At 43.3% G+C, this 22,087-nt stretch overlaps 2 protein-coding genes across 3 annotated transcripts in view; both read left to right on the forward strand.

Annotated features, from left to right (window-relative positions):
- LOC130196956 (radiation-inducible immediate-early gene IEX-1-like) lies at positions 1-1,033 on the forward strand. Its single transcript, XM_056419395.1, has one exon. The coding sequence runs from the start codon at positions 137-139 to the stop codon at positions 572-574; it is 438 nt and encodes a 145-aa protein (XP_056275370.1). The 5' UTR covers positions 1-136; the 3' UTR covers positions 575-1,033.
- Positions 1,034-17,537: 16,504 nt separating this feature from the next.
- The window catches only part of ddr2l (discoidin domain receptor family, member 2, like), a 32,965-nt gene continuing 28,415 nt past the window's right edge, over positions 17,538-22,087 (forward strand). Inside the window, exon 1 of one of the 2 annotated variants that reach the window (XM_056419392.1) lies at positions 17,538-17,848. The gene's annotated coding sequence lies outside the window, so the exon portion shown is untranslated. The remainder of the gene's footprint in view (positions 17,849-22,087) is intronic. The other variant, XM_056419393.1, reaches the window with a different exon arrangement.

Here is a 22,087-nt window from a genome sequence, read left to right on the forward strand (position 1 = left end):
TGGCCTACGGCCGGGTGGGCGTGTCCGGAGCGCCACCTGGACCAAAGACCTATAAAGAGAGGGATCCGACCCGGAGACACTCAGCCGACTGTCTGCTACCTGACAACCGGAGAACCGACTACTTAACCGGGACAACATGTACTCTCGCTCCAACAGCGTGACCCTGACGGTGCAGCGGGAGAGCTTCGGCTTCTCCGGGCGCGCGGCCCGCAGCACGGAGCCGGAGGTCTTCACCTTCGAGCGGGTGCCTCCGCAGGCCAGCGCGGTGCTCTCCTACGCGCCGCTGCGGCCGAGGAAGCGCTGCTCACGCGTCATGTACCCGGCCAAGGTGCGCATGCACCTCCCGCCGCCGGAGAGGAGCCCGGCCAAGCGCTGGCTGCTGGTGCTGTGGCTGGTGGTGCTGTGGCAGATCTACACCGAGGAGCCGTACGCAGACGCGCCGCCGGGCAGCGCCGACGGGCCGGGCAGCGACTACCAGAGCTTCGCCATCCACCAGCAGGTCGCGGAAGAGCAGCCGCAGCTCACGGACTTCGGAGCCGGATCCGAGCTCCTGTCGGCCGTACCTGGTATCTGAGGCTCCTTCTGGGGACCCGACTGACACCCAAGAGCCCGCATCAGGGGGACCGGCGGAGCGCCATGCTGGCGGCTCTGCTGGTCCACCTCACCGGGTGAGCGCCTCGTGCCTCCGGGATCCGCGGTGACCCGAGCCGGACTGGACCGTCGTGCAGCGGCTGGAGATCAGCGGTGCGCCCTGCGAGACGCAGCCGGGGAGCGAGCATCGTGCGCCGGCTTCTCCTCCTTATCCATGCCGGCGAAGGAGAACAGTCTAGAACAGGATGAAAGAAAAGAAAGAGAGAGAGAGGAAAAGACAAAACTCTGAGCACCATCCCTGAAACTTGAATTAAGAATACTGTGACTGTCTGCACTAACTTCAAGTTTAATTGTTTTTCAAATGAAACTGTCTGTTGTCTAAATGTCTTATTTATTATATTTGCTATTTATTAATTTAAATAATAAAACGTTTCTAAAATAAGTTCGTCTTTCCTGCCTCTTCACTGGTTTATTTAAATATGGAGTTTAATGAAAGTCAAGACATCTGCAATATATAATATTTAAAACCACCTCACATCAAACAAGTCAAGATACACTTTAATAAACTATATTTAACAGATGCTCGGAGACTGCAGTGTCTGACTCATTCATTATAATCTTTACTCATGTAATCTTCTAACCTGAAGATATTAAAAACTGATTTATAGAAACTCATTTAAAAGGAGAAAGTTAATGTCACGATATTTATATGACACATGATGACTCGGCTTCATGCTCACTTACCTTTTCTCCTTGACACTTTGTGACCTGCTGACTCCGCTGATGCGTTCAGGGGCCTTGTTCCTTCACCGTGCAAGCAGAGAGGAGAGGAGCCTCGGGATGTCACCTTTGGACAGGTAGAGGTGTGTGAGGACACAGGAGACAAGGGAAGGACACTTGGTTCCTCTTGGTTCTCCCAGACGTGAAATAAAAACACCAACTAACATAAGTCAAAGTAAAGAGATTTAACATATGCATAATGTTTACCACGTTAAGTTAGCTGTATATATTTAAGATGTTGGTTCCTGCACTGATTTATTGCGGTTCTCTCTAGAATATAAATTATCTTTTAAAACACACAAACACAAACTTATGGTTTTCTCCTGGTTCTAAGTTCTCTGTTCGGATTCCTGCAGAACAATTGTTGGTTCTCAGAGGGTTTAGAGACAGAACTCTCAGAGCTCCAGTTTCATGTTCAGCTCTCAGACGCTGTGACGTTGGTTCTTAAAGAACCGGAACACATGGTTTTTCTGAGCCAGTGGAAAGTTGACACCGTCCTCTTGAACCTTCACCGTCTACATGTCAGGGAACTAAAGTTATGAACGAGTTGGTTTTGGTATCGAGTTTATTTATTATTGTTCTGCGTCGCGATCGTCAGTTATTGTTCTCTCAGAGTTCAGAGGGAACCGAACGTTCATGTTCTGTTGGTTCTCCTGTTGGTTCTTCTGTATGTTCTACTGTGTATTCTCCTGTTGGCTCTCCTGTGTGTTCTCCTGTTTGTTTTTATGTTCTCCTGTTGGTTCTCCTGTGTGTTCTCCTGTCAGGTTATCATCACTCATCTTGTTTCATTCGTAGCTAAACTTGTGACTAATACTCGTATTTCTCAGTTTTCTCACTCAATTATTGAAGAAAGTATCACAATAAGTGACGAGGTTGTTCCTGAGTTATTTAACCCCAACAACGATCCTCACACTAACAGTTGTTCTGTTGCTTCCGGAGAACCTTTATTAAAGACGTTCTGTCAAAGCGCTGATGTCTGGGATCAAATCCCCGGCTGCAGGAAGTCGTGTGACCTCAGGCTCCACTTCCTGGTTCATGACCATGTGGACCTCATGAATTATGGGATGGATCGACAAGTCATGAAGAGTCATTTCGAACCGACAGCTGCGTCTGTTCCACTGACTCACAGGTTGTATCTGCTGAGGTTCCACCACAGAGCGATAACACACACACACATGTACACACGATTATACACGTGTAATAAATGTGTAATATTTAGACTAGAGGTGACCTTAACCAGCTGATGTGAATCGGATGTTGTGGTTGTGGTCCACCGCCCGCACACACACACACACACACACACACACACACACACACACTGTGAACCTCATGGAAACTCTGCTCAGCTTCGTGACGGTTCTTTAAACACAGACAATGTCACACTAACACACTTCATCCATGTTATGTCACTGGTAAACACCCCCACCCCCACAGACACACACACACACACAGACACACACAACCACAAACCCCTTAAACATCCATCAAAAACATTTTGCATGCTGCAAATCTTGTTCAGAGAATTTAACCGTAAAATAACAGTTACATACTGTTAACAGAGAAGGCCAGTAATCTACTGTGATTTTGTGTGTGTGTGTGTGTGTGTGTGTGTGGTATTTGGTATTACAGTCTGTGATGGTATAATAAGTTTTAGAGTGAGTTTACAGAACATATAGCACGTGACCGTTTTACATTTATATTTGTATCTTATTTTTGTTTTTAATGTGTGTGTTTTTATTGAAAGTTTATTTCGAAGCCGCGGACTACAGTCGTGTGCCTCCCGGGGGCCAGAGCGGGCAACGTGGAGTCTTGTTTGAAACTGCTGTCTAAGGACAAGCGGAGATACAGTCAGATTGTAATACACGCCGGTGGTAATGACGCCCGAGCCCGCCGGTCGGAAGTCACTAAAATTAATGTGGAATCCGTGTGTGCTTATGCCAAGACATTGTCGGACACCGTCGTTTTCTCTGGCCCTCTCCCAAATTTGCAGACAGACGAATTGTATAGCCGAATGTTGTCTTTCAACCGTTGGCTGTCGAGGTGGTGCCCAGCGAATAATGTGGGCTACGTAGACAACTGGAAGACTTTCTGGGGAAAGCCTGATCTGATGAGGAGAGACGGCATTCATCCCACGTTGGACGGAGCGCGTCTCGTTTCTGCAAACATAACCAAGTTGATCAACGGACAGCCATATCTGTGACAACGCAGGGTTAATGTCATAAAGCAGAAACAGAGTAGCCCCACGCCCCTGTCATCCCTGTCACCCAGTGTCCCCCATAGCACACCCCCCCCCCCAGGGCCTCCGCCCCCTCTCACCCAGTCCCTCCCAGAGCTCCATAGAGACTGTGTCTGTCCCACGGCCACTTAAACTTAAATTAATTCTATCAAAAGAAAGCAGAAGGAGTCGACGTACAATAACCTTATACAAGTTAACACCATTATTTCAGCAGTGCAACAAAACAGGACTATTAAATGTGGTCTCCTAAATATTAGATCTCTGTCATCTAAAGCTGTGTTACTAAATGATTTAATATCAGATAATCACATTGATTTATGTTGTCTAACTGAAACCTGGCTGAGCCATGAAGAATATGTCTGCCTAAATGAATCGACTCCTCCAAGTCATATTACAGTTTTTCTCCATTGCTTTGGCTCAATTCTTGAAACAGAAATGACATTCTCAAAACAACTCGTGCAAACCTCCAAACCACTGGGCACTTGTTCACAACAGATTTGAATTTCTCATTCCTTTCATCAAATTGCAATTGTTTTAGAAACTCCTTGCAAATGACAAGTACAGTTGCCTACAGCTTGCACACATTTATAAAATAAAATAAATATACACTTTTATTAATCCCCAAGGGGAAATTAGTTCTCTGCATTTAACCCATCCTTAGTTATTAAGGATCAGTGGGCTGCAGTGAAGCGCCCAGGAAGCAACTGGGAGTTCAGTGCCTTGCTCAAGGACACTTTGACTTGCAGCTAATGGGGAGAGCGGGGATCGAACCCACGACCTTGCGGTTGAAGGACGACCCTCTTACCCCACTGAGCTAAAGCCGCCCCTTTCAAATGATTTAGCACATCTGTGCACATGGTTAGGTACAATTGCCTTCAGTTAGCCCACTTACCAATTGAATACATCTTGCTGGTCTAAACCGACTGTTGCTTCTCAGTCAAGTGGTTGTTCTCTGCAAAACATCTTGGCATAATTTCCTTGTGTCCATCATCACCTGCACAATAGTTCACTCCTCTGTCAAAATCGTTCAGGCACATAATACCATGAAAAACATCATGGTATATACTGTAATATGGATCTCTTGGATCATCATGGATCAGTGGAGAACTGCTAGGATGGCGCGGCTGTGTCCAGTCGCCGTCAAGGGCAGCTCGGATTGTGCGCGCCGCTTTTAGTTTTTGTGTTTATTTTAATATTTTCTTTGCCACAAACACATCGGCACTAACAACATACGACCGCCACACTTTGGACATAAACTTTGCGCAAAACAAGGGCAACAACAACAGTGGAGCCGCTACTACGGGGAGGACGAAAACATCGAGGAAACGGAGAGAATTGAACAGACTGAGAGTTCAAGCTCATCATTTTGCCCAGCATCTGGAAAATAAGATGGATGATTTTATTTGTCTGACGGAAACTTGGCTGACCCGCTGGTGCGGATAAATCTAAGGGTGGAGGGTTTGCTTCATGACAAACAACATGGTGACCCCAAGAACATTAAGACTCTTTCTCGTTCCTGCTCGCGAACCTGGAACATCTGCATTCCACCACAAGCGGACACCACAGCACACTCGGACCTACATGATGTGTTATGTCGGCATCAAATTAAGTATCCCCGGCCTGTGGTGGTGGCTGGGACTTTTAACAGGCAAACCTAAAAAGTCATGGTATAAACAAAGGATCGCGGGGAAGCGGTGGTGTGAACGAGAACGTGGTGGTCTGACCAATCAGAGGCTGAGCTACAGGGGCTCTGAGTATAATCGACTGGGACATGATCCAATCCAGTTCCAGTGACGTCAGCGAGTTTTGAGTAGTAATGAGCCTCATAGCAACGCTTAACGACACCATCGTCCCCACGGTGACTTTCCTAACCAAAAGCCGTGGGTTGATAGATCCATCCGTGAAGCTGTGAACGCCACTGCTGCCTATAACTACAAGGCAGCGGTCTATGGACTGAGGAGGCGGTGAAGGACCAAAAAAGGGTGTACCAGACAGAGTGGAATCACAGATGGAGCAGCGCGACACCAGGCGCCTATGGCAGACTATCACAAACTACCAGAGCAGACCCAGCGCAATGGTGAGTGCCGACATCCCTAGCGGACGACCTGAACTCATTTTATGCACGGTTTGAGGCTAGCAACAACAGGCGCTAGCTCGCCGCTACACAACACCGTTAAGCGTAGCCGAGGAGTTCTACCTGGGGATGAACACACACTCTCTGTGACCGAGCACAGTGTGAGGAGGGCTCTGTTGAGGGTGAACACCAGGAAAGCTGCAGGTCCAGATGGCATATCTGGGCCAGTGTTCACCACAATATTCAACCTCTCCTGGCTGAGTCCGTGGTCCCGCCTGCTTCAAGAGATCCACTATTGTCCCTGTGCCCAAGAATGCTTCTCCAGCATGTATGAATGACTACCGACCGGGCGACGCCTCACCTCGGTGGTCATGAAATGCTTTGAGAGGCTGATAAAGGACTACATCCTTCCTCCATGGACCCCAAACAGATCCACGGATGATGCTGTCTCCCAGGTACTGCACACCACTCTCTCATCTGGACAGCCAGAGACTGCTGTTCATTGATTATAGTTCAGCAGCTGATTGAGCTGGGACTGAACACCCCTGTGTGCTTGGATCCTGGACTTCCTGACCGCCAGGCCACAGGTGGTCAGGTGGGCAGACACACACCTCCCTCACCCTGAACACAGGATCCCACTGTACACACATGACTGTGTGGCCAGGTTCAGCTCAACACCATCATCAAGTTTGCGGATGACACAGTGGTGGTGGGCCTGATCTCCGACAACCACGAGAAGGCCTACCTGGAGGAAGTTGCTGAGCTGTCACTCTGGTCCCAGGACAACAGCCTCATCATGAATGTCACCAAAACTAAGGAGCTGATTGTGGAGTCCACATCACCGAGGATCTGACATGGTCAAAACACAGACACTCTGGTGAGAAAGGCACTACCACCTCAGGCAGCTGAGGAAATTTAAAGTTTCCCAGAGGATCCTTCAGTCCTTCTACCTGACAGGAAGCATCACAGCCTGGTTTGGCAACTGCTCCGCCAGGACAGGAAGGCTCTGCGCTCTGCAGAGAGAAAGTGCCCTCTGAGCGCACTATTGGAACTACACTCCCCCCCCTGCAGGACTTGTACACCAGGAGGTGCAGAACCAGAGCCGGCAGGATCATGAAGGATCCTCACCACCCCAACAACAGACTGTTTCAGCTGCTGCGGTCAGGCAGGCGCCGGTCACGCTGCAAGAACGTTTCTTTCCTCAGGCCATCAGGATTGTGAACTCACACACACACACACACACACTTTATTTGTAAATATTCACTGCACACCCTGTGTGTGTATGTGACAAATAAAACATCTTGAATCTTGAATCTTGAATCTTGAATCAGCTTCATTTTCAGGTTCAACTAGAACTTTACTAATCAAGGGGGATTTTCTCACATCCGATCACCAATCACACAGTAATTTTAGTTAGCTGACAGGTGCTATCCAGGAGGATAAATGCTTCCATCAAATATCTAGGGCGTGACAAAGTTCAGTACAGTTTACAGTATGAACATGGAAGCACCTGGCCAGGTAAACGAACAAGGGCAACTGCCTGTTCGAGGAAGAGGAGGAAGAAGAAGAGGAAGAGGAGCAAGGGTGCGTGGTGGTGGAGGGTGTATGAGCATCGGGCTCTAAACCAGAGGTCCTTCTCCAGGCAATGGATGCTGCTTGTGCCGATGTCACGGCAGATCAGTGCAGGGATGGTTGCGGCATGCACGGCGATTCTTCCCCGTTGCATCGCAAGGAGAACATCAGATGCGATGTTGAGCAGGAGAGTGAGGATGAACTCCAGCTTTGAACTCCAGCTTTGCTTTACTTTCCTACTGTATGTTTTGTTGCAGTCGTGTAGGCTATACTTAATTTTATTTTTTATGTGCTTTTGTTTGACACTATTTTTTGCTGTACACATTTTCTGTTTCTGTTTTGCAATTACTGTAAGAATTTCCATGGCAGTATAAGTGCAATACAGTATGTGATGTGAAACCTTGTTGGCTCCTCTTGAATGAATCTTTTTTCTGTTTGATACACATAGTATTCTGGAAAGACAACATCTCCTACAGTAACCATTCAGTGTCAAAGGACGAAGCCAAGATTGAAATGTGCACATGAGGGATATTTCTATGGTCCACTGCCATACTGACAAAACATCTAAACATTTTGACCTGCAGTGTTTAAACAATGACGAAGGGAATTTTTATTTTGGGGGCACTGACTATTTGTATGAGAAAAGGAATGAGTTTTGACTGATGAGTTGTGTGTTTTGGGAGAGATATGACCTTTTGCAGGTGTGCCATAGTGTTTTGCTAAACCATCTAGGTTATTTTGGCAAATGTATTTAAAGCTTTGAGAATGTCATTTTTTTTTCGAGAGAGATGAGCCACAGCAATTGAGAAGGAAGTTTTCATTTTGGGGGCACTGGCTATTTTTATGAGAAAATGATTTGGGTTTGAAGCTTGAGTTAACTGTTTTGGGTGAGATATGACCTTTTGAAGGGGATCTATGTAGTTGTGCTGAACCATATATGCTATTTTACCAAATGCACTAAGAGCTTTAAGAATGTAATTTCTGTTTCAAGAATTGAGCCAAAGCAATGGAGAAAAACTGTAATACTCACATTCCTCGAGGCACCGGTCGAGGAGGTGGAGTAGCAGCCATCTTTGACTCGAGCCTATTAATAAATCCTAAACCTAAATTACACTACAACTCATTTGAAAGCCTTGTTCTTTGTCTTTCACATCCAACCTGGAAAACACTACAGCCAATTATATTTGTGATTCTGTACCGGCCACCAGGTCCATATACAGAGTTTATATCTGAATTTTCAGAATTTATATCAAGTTTGGTTCTTAAAACTGATAAAGTTATTATTGTAGGAGATTTTAATATCCATGTGGATGTTGATAATGATTGCCTTAGTGCTGCATTCATCTCATTGTTGGACTCGATTGGCTTCTGTCAGAGAGTACAGAAACCCACTCACAGCTTTGGCCACACGCTTGATCTTGTTCTTACTTATGGCGTTGACATTGAGCATTTGAACATTTTCCCACAGAATCCTCTTCTGTCAGACCACAACCTCATCACTTTTGAATTTATACTACCGGAGTGTACACCGTTAGTCAAAAGTTTCTCCACCAGATGTCTAACTGACAGTGCTGTAGCTAAATTTAAAGAAGCGATTCCTTCTGCATTCGATTCGATACCACGTCTCAATATAACAGAGGACTCCTGGTCTAACTTTAGTCCGTCCCAGATTGATCATCTTGTTGATAGTGCCACAGGCTCACTGAGAATGACACTGGACTCGATAGCCCCTCTGAAGAAGAAGACAGTGAGGCAGAGGAGATTTGCTCCCTGGTATAACCTTCAAACCCGCAAACTGAAGCAAACGTCACGAAAGCTTGAAAGCATATGGCGTTCAACTCATCTGGAAGAATCCCGCTTAGTTTGGCGAGATAGTCTTAAAACTTATAAGAAGGCCCTCCGTAATGCCAGAGCAGCCTATTACTCATCAGTAATAGAGAAAAATAAGAACAACCCCAGGTTTCTCTTCAGCACTGTAGCCAGGCTGACAGAGAGTCACAGCTCTGTGGAGCCGAGCATTCCTATAAACCTCAGTGGTAATGACTTCATGAACTTCTTTAATGAAAAGATTTTAACTATTAGGGACAAGATTAATAATCTCTTGCCCTTAACCAGTGCCAATCTGTCCTCAAGTGGAATGGCCTTGGAAACCGCTGTATGCCCTGGTGTATATTTGGAGGGCTTTTCTCCCATCAACCGTGACCAATTATCTTCAACGGTTTCTACTTCTAACACGTCTACCTGTCTCTTGGACCCCATCCCGACGAGGCTGCTGAAAGACGTTTTGCCTTTAATTGGCAGCTCTCTATTAGATATTATCAATGTGTCTTTGTTAACAGGCCACGTACCACACTCCTTCAAAGTGGCTGTTATTAAACCTCTCCTGAAGAAGCCCACTCTGGATCCAGAGGTGTTGGCTAACTACAGACCGATGTCTAACCTCCCCTTCCTCTCCAAGATCCTTGAGAAAGTGGTCGCAAATCAGTTGTGTGACTTTCTACATCATAATAGTTTATTTGAGGAGTTTCAGTCAGGATTTAGAAAACACCACAGCACCGAGACAGCACTGGTGAAAATTACAAATGACCTCTTAATGGCATCAGATAAAGGACTCCTCTCTGTCCTGGTCTTGTTAGACCTTAGTGCTGCATTCGACACCATTGACCATGACATCCTGTCACAGAGACTGGAGCAGTCGATTGGCATTTCAGGCACGGCACTAAGTTGGTTTAAATCCTATTTATCAGATCGATCTCAGTTTGTATTTGTAAACGATGACGCCTCGATAACCACCAACGTTAGTCACGGAGTTCCACAAGGTTCTGTGCTTGGACCAATTTTATTTACCTTATACATGCTGCCTTTGGGCAATATTATCAGGAAACACTCCATAAACTTTCATTGCTATGCAGATGATACTCAACTATATCTATCGATAAAACCAGAGGAAACCAACCAACTAAGTAAAATTCAAGCATGTCTTAAAGACATAAAAACATGGATGACCTGCAACTTCTTGATGTTAAACTCAGACAAAACCGAAGTAATTTTACTCGGCCCTGAGCACCTCAGAGATCAATTATCTGGTGATGTGGTTTCTGTAGACGGCATTGCCTTAGCATCCAACACCACTGTAAAGAATCTTGGCGTTATCTTTGATCGGGACTTGTCCTTTAACTCCCACGTAAAGCAAATCTCAAGGACTGCATTCTTTCATCTACGTAATATTTCAAAAATCAGGCACATCTTGTCTCAAAAAGATGCAGAAAAGTTGGTTCACGCGTTCGTAACTTCGAGACTGGATTACTGCAACTCCTTATTATCAGGCTACTCTAATAAGTCTCTTAGGTCCCTCCAGTTGATTCAGAATGCTGCAGCTCGTGTTCTCACTAAAACTAAGAAAAGAGATCACATCACTCCTGCACTAGCTGCTCTGCACTGGCTCCCAGTAAAATCAAGAATCACTTTTAAAATTCTTCTCTTAACCTACAAAGCCTTGATTGGTGATGCACCATCATATCTTAAGGAGCTTGTAGTACCATATTGCCCCACTAGAGAGCTGCGCTCATTAAATGCGGGACTACTTGTAGTTCCTAGAGTCTTAAAAAGTAGAATAGGAGCCAGAGCCTTTAGTTATCAAGCTCCTCTTTTATGGAACCAGCTTCCACCTTCAGTCCGGGAGGCAGACACAGTCACCTCGTTTAAGAGTCGACTTAAGACTTTCCTCTTTGACAGAGCTTATAGTTAGGGCTGAATCAGGTTCACCTGGTCCAGCCCCTTGATATGCTGCTATAGGCTTATAGCTGCCGGGGGACGTTTTAGGATGCACTGAGCACCTATCTCCTCTTTTCTCTCCTTAGGGATGAATTTTCATCTCTCAATCACACGTTACTAACTCTGCTTTCTCCCCGGAGTCCTTGTGACTTCACGTCTCATGGGGTCATCGGACCCTATGAGACGACATAGATCCTATCTGCCTGATGGATCATCGAGGTCTGGGTCGTGGAATTCCTGCTACTGACTACGCCACTGTCCTGTTGAGACTCCGCCCACTCCTCCTCCCCACCGCCATCTGCCTGATGGATCGTGGAGGTCTCCATCGTGGAATATGCCTACTATGAACTATTCATACACTCTGTCATATTCATTGAATGTATTTTAACTCTAAATCTGTCCTTCTGTACACATTACATCTATTGCATCTGTCCATCCTGGAGAGGGATCCTCCTCTGTTGCTCTCCTCCAGGTTTCTTCCCTTTTTTTCCCCCTGAAGGGTTATTTGGGAGTTTTTCCTGGTCCGATGTGAGGTTTTGGGGCTGGGATGTCTATGTGTACAGATTGTAAAGCACTCCGAGACAAATTTGTAATTTGTGAAATTGGGCTATACAAATAAACTGAATTGAATTGAATCCTGTTGAGACTCCGCCCACTGTTGAGACTCCGCCCACTCCTCCTCCCCACCGCCATCTGCCTGATGGATCGTGGAGGTCTCCATCGTGAAATATGCCTACTATGAACTATTCATACACTCTGTCATATTCATTGAATGTATTTTAACTCTAAATCTGTCCATCTGTACACATTACATCTATTGCATCTGTCCATCCTGGAGAGGGATCCTCCTCTGTTGCTCTCCTGAAGGTTTTTTCCCTTTTTTTTCTCCCCCTGAAGGGTTATTTGGGAGTTTTTCCTGGTCCGATGCGAGGTTTTGGGGCAGGGATGTCTATGTGTACAGATTGTAAAGCACTCCGAGACAAATTTGTAATTTGTGAAATTGGGCTATACAAATTAACTGAATTGAATTGAATTGAATTATTGTCTGTTTATTTGTTTTATTTATATTTATAATTCTTGTTTAACTATTTTATTTATTTTTATTTGATGACGATTTGTATTGTTATGCACCTTTAACAGAGTCAAAATCATTGTGGAAGGTACACTATATATATTAATATATACTTATATATTTATATATACTTATATATATTTATATATATATATTTATACATTCTTATATATATATACATATATATATATATATATATATTTACATATATATATATATATTTAAAAAATATATACACTACCGTTCAAAAGTTTGGAATCACTTAGAAATGACTTTATTTTCAAAGAAAAGCATTGTTTTTTTCAATAAAGATAACATTAAATTAATCAGAAATACACTCTCTACATTGTTAATGTGGTAAATGACTATTCTAGGTGGAAGTGTCTGGTTTCTAATGAAATATCTCCATAGGTGTATAGAGGCCCTTTTACATCAACTATCACTCCAGTGTTCTAATGGTACATTGTGTTTGCTAATCGCCTTAGAAGACTAATGTCTGATTAGAAAACCCGTGCAATTATGTTAGCACAGCTGAAAACAGTTATGCTGGTGATATAAGCTATACAACTGGCCTTCCTTTGAGCTTGAAGTTTGTAGAACAAAATTAATATTTCAAATATTAATCATTGTTTCTAACCTTGTCAATGTCTTGACTATATTTTATATTCATTTGATAAATAAAAGTGTGATTTTTCATGGAAGACACAAAATTGTCTGGGTGATCCCAAACTTTTGAACGGTAGTGTATATATGAAAAATATATATTTATATATATGTATAAATGTATATCTATATTTATATATTTATATATATATAGCTCATTCCCTTTATGTTTCTGCTCTGGATATCAGTCATGGTGAAGTGATCGAGAACAAAGAGACAAAGAAAAGTTATCTTCCATCCACACCTCCTCCACCCACACCTCCTCCAACCATACCTCCTGCTTTTCTTTCCCAACATACCAACTCTGTGACTCACTTCTGGCTGGAGGCCTCCGGAGGGAGGGAGGGAGGAGGGGAGGAGGGGAGGTTAGCTGAAACCCGAGAGAAAGAGAAAAAGAGGAAGAGAGGGAGGGGAGGACAGAGTGGAGGAAGTAAGGAAGCCAGGAAAGTATTTGAGGGACATTCCCGTCCTGCATCAGACTGGAAGCTGAAGTCAGGATTTCCCAACAAGCAATATCTCCATAATCCATCGGCCACGCCAGAGAAGACATGAACAACGGTTATCGGAGGTAGAAGCTTGAAGCTGGGAACGTTTCAAGTTCTGGTGAAGTGACCTTCAACCTTTGACCTGGTTGTGGAAAGTCCTCGTAGAAGACGTGAAGAAAGATTAGTTATCAAAGAAGTAAAAACAAAGATCAATATTTACAGATAATATCAGGACGAAGGCCTTTTTTTTGGCAATGTTCCCAAATGCTGATTGGATTTTTCAGATCTTCCCATTCAGGATGTCTGATCGTTGCTCTGAAGGAACCCGGCTCTACGGTTTAAAACCGACGTATGACATCATCAACACTCCTCACGAAGCCTTCAGCAGAATATGAAACTCAAAAAATCCCCCAAAAATGTTGACCGCAGAAAAACTGAGATGTGACTTAATGTTCGATTAAATTGATCTTCCACACTCGATGGTTTGCTCTCTAATTGAGAAAAAAGGAAATAAGAGCTCAGTGTATCCTAAAACGTCCATAAGTATATAGTGAAGAGGAGATAAGTGCTCATTGTATCCTAAAACATCCATAAGAAGAGAGAGAAGAGGAGATAGGTGCTCAGTGTATCCTAAAATGTCGCCCAGCAGCCTACAAGCCTATAGTAGCATCTCTAGGGGCTGGATGATATAAAATCAAAATAAATAAAGTGCTACATATTCAATATCAACCAAAGATCATAGAGGCTCCATTTGGAGATTCACCTTAACGTCTAAACTAAACAAATAACAATAAATGTTTTACTTAATCCAAGTCAAACTTTTCACAGACATATTAAAAAAGGATAATATATATATATATATATATATTTCTTTGTGGTAGCTGTCTCCAATTTGGCCTCGGCTGCTGGTGATTGGCAATCAGTCAGCAGCCGAGGCCGCCCTCATAAAGGCTCCCGAGAGTGGAGGAGAAGAGTGAGCAGACGTGTCGTGTTGCGGTCTGCTCGGTGTGTGTGTGTGTGTGTGTGTGTATGTGTGTATATATATGTGTGTGTGTGTGTGTGTGTGTGTGTGCGTGTGTGCGCGCGTGTGTGCGTGTGTGCGTGTGTGTGTGTGTGTATGTGTGTATATATATATATGTGTGTGTGTGTGTGTGTGTGTGTGTGTGCGCACGCGTGTGTGCGTGTGTGTGTGCGTGTGTGCGTGTGTGTGTGTCAAATTAAAGATGTTACCAAACGGAACCTCGCGGTTGTCTGGCTATCCTTGGTGCTTGTGGGGGAAACCCACGGGTAGTGGCAAGAGAGATGCTACATTCTTCTTCTTTTTTTCTGTATTATATCATCAACCAATAAATCGGTATGCACTCCTATAAACACATCTTAACTCATATCACACATGTTTATATTTATATTATACTTTAAAAATTATTACAATATCCCTTGTGGTTGAGGAGATAACCTGGATTTAAAGGTTAAAAGGGTTAAAACAACCTCCATGTTACTCCCCCACTACACCTGAGACCAACTCCTATGTGAGTAACCATAATACATCATCTATAATATAATATTAAACCAATTTATTATTGCCACACACAGCTGTCACAATTAAAATGTCTTTATGAGTAATATCTTTATGTTTGAATCCTCAAAGGCTGCGGAAATCCAGGATTAGAAAAGTATTTGAAGTATTTGAAGTATTTGTGTGGCGGGGAACACCCAGAGGTCCGGCTGGGTGGAGACGCCTTCAGGTGCACAGTCATACATCCGACACCTGAGTTACTAATGTGAGCCATTCACACAGGAACCAGGTGAGCGGTGAACATGCCGCACATTCCACACGCAGGAAGCTGCAGGCACTCGTTGCAACACACCTGAACACCTGAAACCCCTTTTGGAAGTCTATGCCTCAGGTGTTAAAGCTGCATTATCTCTCCTGACCACCAGGGGGCGACATCTCTGGTTGTATAGAAGTCTATGCTTCATGTGTTGAAGCTGCATTATCTCTCCTGACCACCAGGGGGCGACTCCTCTGGTTGTATAGAAGTCTAACAGCAAATAAAGATGTGAAAGAAGTTTATTATTTTAAATTAACTTCCTTCATAACAAGTAGAACATGCGGATGTTCACGCATCAGTTTAGTGACGGAGCCGCGTCACTTTAAATGTGTGTCGACGCAATGCATTGTGGGCTGGCATTATCTCTTTTCCTAGGCTGAAGGAGATAAGAAAGGAGGCAGTAAGCATTCAGAGAACTTTCACTGTAACAAAATGTTTTTCGGTGTGGTATTAGTATATTTACTGAACCAGTGTACTTTGATATATGTACTACACTGTGGTTTTCGCGGCTCTTGAGGAAACTGTGACTGCACCGCTATCACGAGCCACAAATAACCCTCTGACCGCTGGAGAACGTGAGCCTTCATCATGACGATGACGATGATGATGATGAGGAGGAGGAGGAGGAGGAGGAGACTTTAAAGGAATGTGGGGAAAACAAACATGAGTCCTTCGTGCTGTTAATTTATACTGTGAAAAACCCAGAAGCCTCGTTCCTGTTGCGTCACTCTTCACTTCCTGTCGGGAGAATTCTTCACTTCCGTGTTCACGGCGGTTTCATTACATTAGCGTAGTGAAGCTAAACTTCACTGGTTTTGGTCGTCGCCATCTTTGTTTTAATTTTGCCATCTTTGTTCACCTTCATCACCTTCATCCCCTTTATGTTTTCACCATCCTCTTCACCTTCATCTCTTTACCGTTATCACTTCACCTTCTTCTCCTTCCTCAAATTCACCTTCATCACTTCACCTTCATCTCTTCACCGTCATCTCTTCACCTTTATCACCCTCATCACATTCTTCCTCTTTCATCTCTTCACCTTTATCCCCTTCATCCCCTTCATCACTTCACCTTCATCTCTTCACCGTCATCTCTTCACCTTTATCACCCTCATCACATTCTTCACCTTCATCTCTTCACCTTCATCACTTCACCATCATCACTTCACCTTCATTACTTCACCTTCATCTCCTTCTTTAATTTCATCTCTTCACCATCATCACTTTACCTTCATCTCTTCACCTTCATCACCTTCTTTATCTTCTTCACCTTCATCACCTTCTTCACCTTCATCACCATCATCTCTTCACCTTCATCCCCTTCATCACTTCAACTTCATCTCTTTACCTTCCTCACCTTCATCACTTCATCTCTTCACCTTCATCTCTTCACCTTCATCACCTTGATCACCTTTTTCATTATCATCTCTTCATCACGTTTGAGTTTCTGCAGCTTTTAAAACTTTCTCTTATACTTTGAAACTCTGCTGACCCCTGCTGTCGCAAACACACACACACACACACACACACACACACGCACGCGCACACACACACGCACACACACACGCACACACCCAAACATTCACACGCGTAAACGCGCACAAACACGTGCACACGTGTACACAAGCACGCACACGCCCACGCTCAGACCGGTAGAGTTGGTCATGTGACCAGAACATCGCTGGTTCAAATCCCTGAAACTACACATTTGAAATAAGATAAGTAAATAAATAATGTTGACTTCTTTTTACTCTATCATAGTTTTAATTCATTAATGTATATTTATATGTTCTATGTACATTTGTAAGTATAATGGTTCTTCACATTGTTGATTCAATATATTCTAACTTCTTCTCTAAAGATCATCCTTTTAAGATACACATTAAATTAAATCAGCCATTCATTTTTTTCTATTTCTATATACTTTTATATCTATAGAATTTTTTTATTTATTATTTTAAATCTTAATACAAAACATTCTAATTGGTTATTATATATATAAATATATAAATACATATAATTGTATTACATTCATGTAAATATATAATTTATTTGTATATACATATATACATGCATTGATATGTATCATATTTCATCAGTATTTATTTTGTATGTATAAAATATAAGTATAACTTTTTCTGAAACAAATATTTAATTTTTTATGATATATGTAAAAGAAGAAAAAAGTATTTACATGAATACAAATATAATATTTGTTTAAAATATAAATCATAGATATTTTTAGAGAGAAATTATAAACATTACGTCTGTAGTTCCTTCTGAGGACTCAGATTTCAGACCCTCAGGGGGCTCATCTCCTCCTCCTCCTCCTCCTCCTCCTCCTCCTCCTCCTCCTCCTCCTCGAAAACGGGATGTGATGCAAATACACTGAAACTTTTTCCCCCTGTTTCCGACTCTTTTGGAGTTTGCATCTCGTCCTCCTCCTCTTCCTCCTCCTTTTCTTCTTCTTCTTCTTCTTCCTCTTCCTCTTCTTCTTCTTCCAGCACTCTGCTGAAGTAAAACCCGAAGAAGAAGAAGAAGAAGAAGAAGAAGAAGAAGAAGAAGAAGAAGAAGAAGAAGACGACTCGCTGAGAGAAGGAGACCCGACCGAGCCGAGGTCCCGGACTCTCCCCCACCATGAGCCGCTGAGCTCCGGCTGCAGCAGCGCGCCGACGCGCCGGACCGGGACCCGAGGAGAGATCGGACCGGACCGGGACCCGAGGAGAGACCGGACCGGACCGGGACCAGTCCTAGTGGACCCGCAGGACAGGTAGTCAGCTGACAGCGTGCGCGTGTTCGTGTGTTCGTGCGCGTGTTCGTTTGCGTGCGTGTTGGAACCGAGGAGCGCAGAGAGAAGTCAGGAAGCTGTAAACAGATCTGAGATCAGCTCAGTGAGGCCGGAACGAGACCTCTTTGTTGTGTTCTTCATAATGTCTGCTGCTCTCAGATCAGTGTTCTCCACCAAAGAGCTTCATGTGTAACCTCAGGGAGACAACAAGCTGATCTCAGATCACACACACACACATACACACACATACACATGAACATACACGCGTACACACATACACGTACATGCATACACACACACATGCACACACATGCCTACAAACACACATGGACACACAGGCCCACACGCATACGCACACACACACACACGCATATATACACACACACACACATACACACACACGCCTACAAACACACATGGACACACAGGCCCACACGCATACGCACATACACGCATATATACACACACACACACATACACATACACGCATACACACACACATGCACACACACGCCTACAAACACACATGGACACACAGGCCCACACACACACACGCCTACAAACACACACACACACACACACACACACACACACACACACACACACACACACACAAACACACTCATAAACACACACAGGCACACATACAGACACAAAAAGGAGACTAGAGACCTGGTCCCTCAGAGATTAGAGGTCAGATCAAAGGTCATGAAGTTATAATCAAAATCGTATTCAAATAGGTCTTGATATGAATAAGTGATGCCTCTGTGTGTGTGTGTGTATATACATATATAATATTTTGTAATATAAGAAAAAAGGACAATATTGTAGAACATACTTAGCTAGGTTCAGGAAAAACATCGTAAAAAATGTCGTTGTTTGGGTTGAAATACAGAAGTGAGGTAACTACAGTACGTACATTACGTGACCTATTACAGTTTTTTTCATTTGCTAAACGACAGCGGGCACAACTGGAGTCACATGTGCAAAACTCTAACTACAGTCTGCACAGCAGCAGTTCATGTGGACCAAACTCTAGTTTGTTTTTCATTGCTTGAACACAGTTTTCAAAACTCTACACACTTATCCCATGACTTTAACCACAACCTGCACAACACTGAGGATGTACAGCACTTTGTTCAAATGCTAACACACTGCTGTCAAAACTGTGAACCACACATTCAAAACGGAATAGAGTTCAGCCTGGTGCCTTTCAAACACTGCTGATTGCAATTTCAGCTGAAAGGCTAAGCAGGTGTCTTGTTTTAGACTTGTTAGTGAACACACACACCCACACATATATATATATATAAATTACAGTATATATAGGTAGAGCTCAGAAAGACTCATTTTGGAAATGGAACAAGGAAGACGGGTTTGTGGAGGGAGAAGGGTGGCAGGGAGAGGGGGATGCGTGGAGGAAGACAAAGAGCTGTTATTCCAGATGAAATAAGGGCTCCACTTATAGAGCATGTCGTGAACCATGGTCTCTCATTGAGAGAGGCAGGTTGAGGGTACAACAAAAGTGTTTGGTCACCACCCACATGACCAAATGTCTCTTTTGGAAGCCATGCGTGCCGGATGTGAGGACACGAGTCCAGAGGACTGCCAGGGATGGATAAGGCCCTCCAGAAGGTTCTTCCCCAGGTGGCAAGAGAGAACATGAGATGTGATGTTGATGACAACATGTGGCCTGATGCTAGAGAGGCAGGATTAGCCCCTCAATTATTTGTTCGAATTACAGTATGTACTTTTAGTTTCTACCTTTTTTTTCTCATTACTGTAATTCCGTAAATTACTACAGACTATTGAAGCAAACTGCTATATTTAATTTACCTTAAAGAATTGTTATGTTCGAAAAAATTTCATAAATCATGTGAAAGAATGTCACTCTTTTCTTTGAAGAAAATATTACTTTGTTTGAAGTCACTGAAATTGTTCAAACTGTGAAGATGAAAAGTTCATATTTTCTGTATTGGTGTTTGATGCTCGTGTTTTTACTCTCAGTGTGTTCTGAGTGACAGTGTGTGTTACCTCAGTGTGTTCTGAGTGACAGTGTGTTACCTCAGTGTGTTCTGAGTGAGTGACAGTGTGTGTTACCTCAGTGTGTTCTGAGTGACAGTGTGTGTTACCTCAGTGTGCTCTGAGTGACAGTGTGTGTTACCTCAGTGTGTGTTACTCTCAGTGTGTTCTGAGTGACAGTGTGTGTTACCTCAGTGTGTGTTACTCTCAGTGTGTTCTGAGTGACAGTGTGTATTACCTCAGTGTGTGTTACTCTCAGTGTGCTCTGAGTGACAGTGTGTGTTACCTCAGTGTGTGTTACCTCAGTGTGTTCTGAGTGACAGTGTGTGTTACCTCAGTGTGTGTTACCTCAGTGTGCTCTGAGTGACAGTGTGTATTACCTCAGTGTGTTCTGAGTGACAGTGTGTGTTACTCTCAGTGTGTTCTGAGTGACAGTGTGTATTACCTCAGTGTGTGTTACTCTCAGTGTGTTCTGAGTGACAGTGTGTGTTACCTCAGTGTGTGTTACCTCAGTGTGTGTTACCTCAGTGTGTTCTGAGTGACAGTGTGTGTTACCTCAGTGTGTGTTACCTCAGTGTGTTCTGAGTGACAGTGTGTGTTACCTCAGTGTGTTCTGAGACCTCAGTGTGTTACCTCAGTGAGGGCTGTGCAGAGTGTTTGGCTGCACTGAGCGTGTTTTGAATCATGTGTTAAGAGTTGTGTTGCTTGGAATGAGTTTTGCAGGTGATGTGAAGTGTTTAGCTCAGGTGACTGTTGGTAGTGAAGACTGTGGTTAGAGTTTTGCACATGTGACTCCAGTTGTGCCCGCTGTCGTTTAGCAAACGAAAAAAACTGTAATCAACATTGACTGACAAACAAAAGACACTTGTGATGATGCAGGTTGTTGTAACCTGGTCTGGACCATGAGGACTCTGAGGACCCTGAGGACTTAGTTATGATGGCCTGCATAGGTGTGTGTGTGTGTGTGTGTGTGTGTGTGTCAGCAGCACAATCTTCTTACTAGACATATTTAAACTCTTGAATACAGAAAAGAATGAGACAAAGTATTTATTTTCTTATGATAATAAATACACCTCTGGGAGAAAAGGTTCATGAAACACTGAATATTCAAGTTCTCCTCGACACCTGAGGGTCATGAAAAGGGGCTAAATAATCCCACATTTGGTGAGTTTGATAGCGTTCACCTTGGCTGTCGCTTCAAAGCTCTGCGTGTTAAATCAAGCGCTCTTGACATTCTTCAGATGCCAGCAGCTCGTTTTAAACCGTCTGCTGCTCTTCTCCGGTTCAGATCTCGTCACTACCACCTGCTCTCAGGTTACACCGGTCCTTTTACTGCCAGCGCTTCGGGAGCTGAAGCGTCCACCTGAGAGCTCCGAGGCAGGAAGCAGACCTTAGAGTGAAAACAATGATTCAACAGCTCAATGTAATAACAACCTATGGTAACAACGTAATAACAAAGTAACGTAATAACAAAGTAATGTAATAACAAAGTAACGTAATAACAACGTAGTGTAACAAAGTAGTGTAACAACGTAGTGTAACAACGTAATAACAACGTAGTGTAACAACGTAGTGTAACAACGTAGTGTAACAATGTAGTGTAACAACGTAATTTAACAACCATAATGTAACAACGTAAAGTAACAATGTAATGTAACAATGTAATGTAGCAATGTAAAGTAACAATGTAATGTAACAATGTAATGTAACAACATGATGTAACAACGTAACGTAACAACGTAACGTAACAACATAATGTAAAAGCGTAATGTAACAAAGTAAGAAATAACACTTAACAATGTAACGTAAGCAACAGTGTAACAACCTAAGAAGTAACAACACAATATCACAACATAGAGCAATAACCTAAGACGTAACAGCGTAATAAGTAACAAAGCAACAGCTAACAACATAAAGTGACAAAGAAAGATGTAACATCTAACTTAACGAAACATCATCATGTATCTAGCGTGAATAAATAATAATAAACGTTGCCATTCAACACATCCGTGGTTGCAGAAGCGTAAAATTTCTTCACGTATTCCTGGAAAATGAACTACGCATTCACCAGAAGTGTTGCATCATAGACACAGACTGGTGTAAAATATTCCCATTCCCATTGAACGCTGCTTCGATGTGCTGGTAATATTAAGATATTAATGTGCAAAGATACTCTAAATATTGCTATTTTATTTCAGT

This window comes from Pseudoliparis swirei, chromosome 7 (genome assembly GCF_029220125.1).
Source record: "Pseudoliparis swirei isolate HS2019 ecotype Mariana Trench chromosome 7, NWPU_hadal_v1, whole genome shotgun sequence".
Taxonomy (NCBI): domain Eukaryota; kingdom Metazoa; phylum Chordata; class Actinopteri; order Perciformes; family Liparidae; genus Pseudoliparis; species Pseudoliparis swirei.

Coding starts and splice junctions, on each gene's coding strand:
- LOC130196956 (XM_056419395.1), top strand. CDS start 137: ATGTACTCTCGCTCCAACAGCGTGACCCTGACGGTGCAGCGGGAGAGC.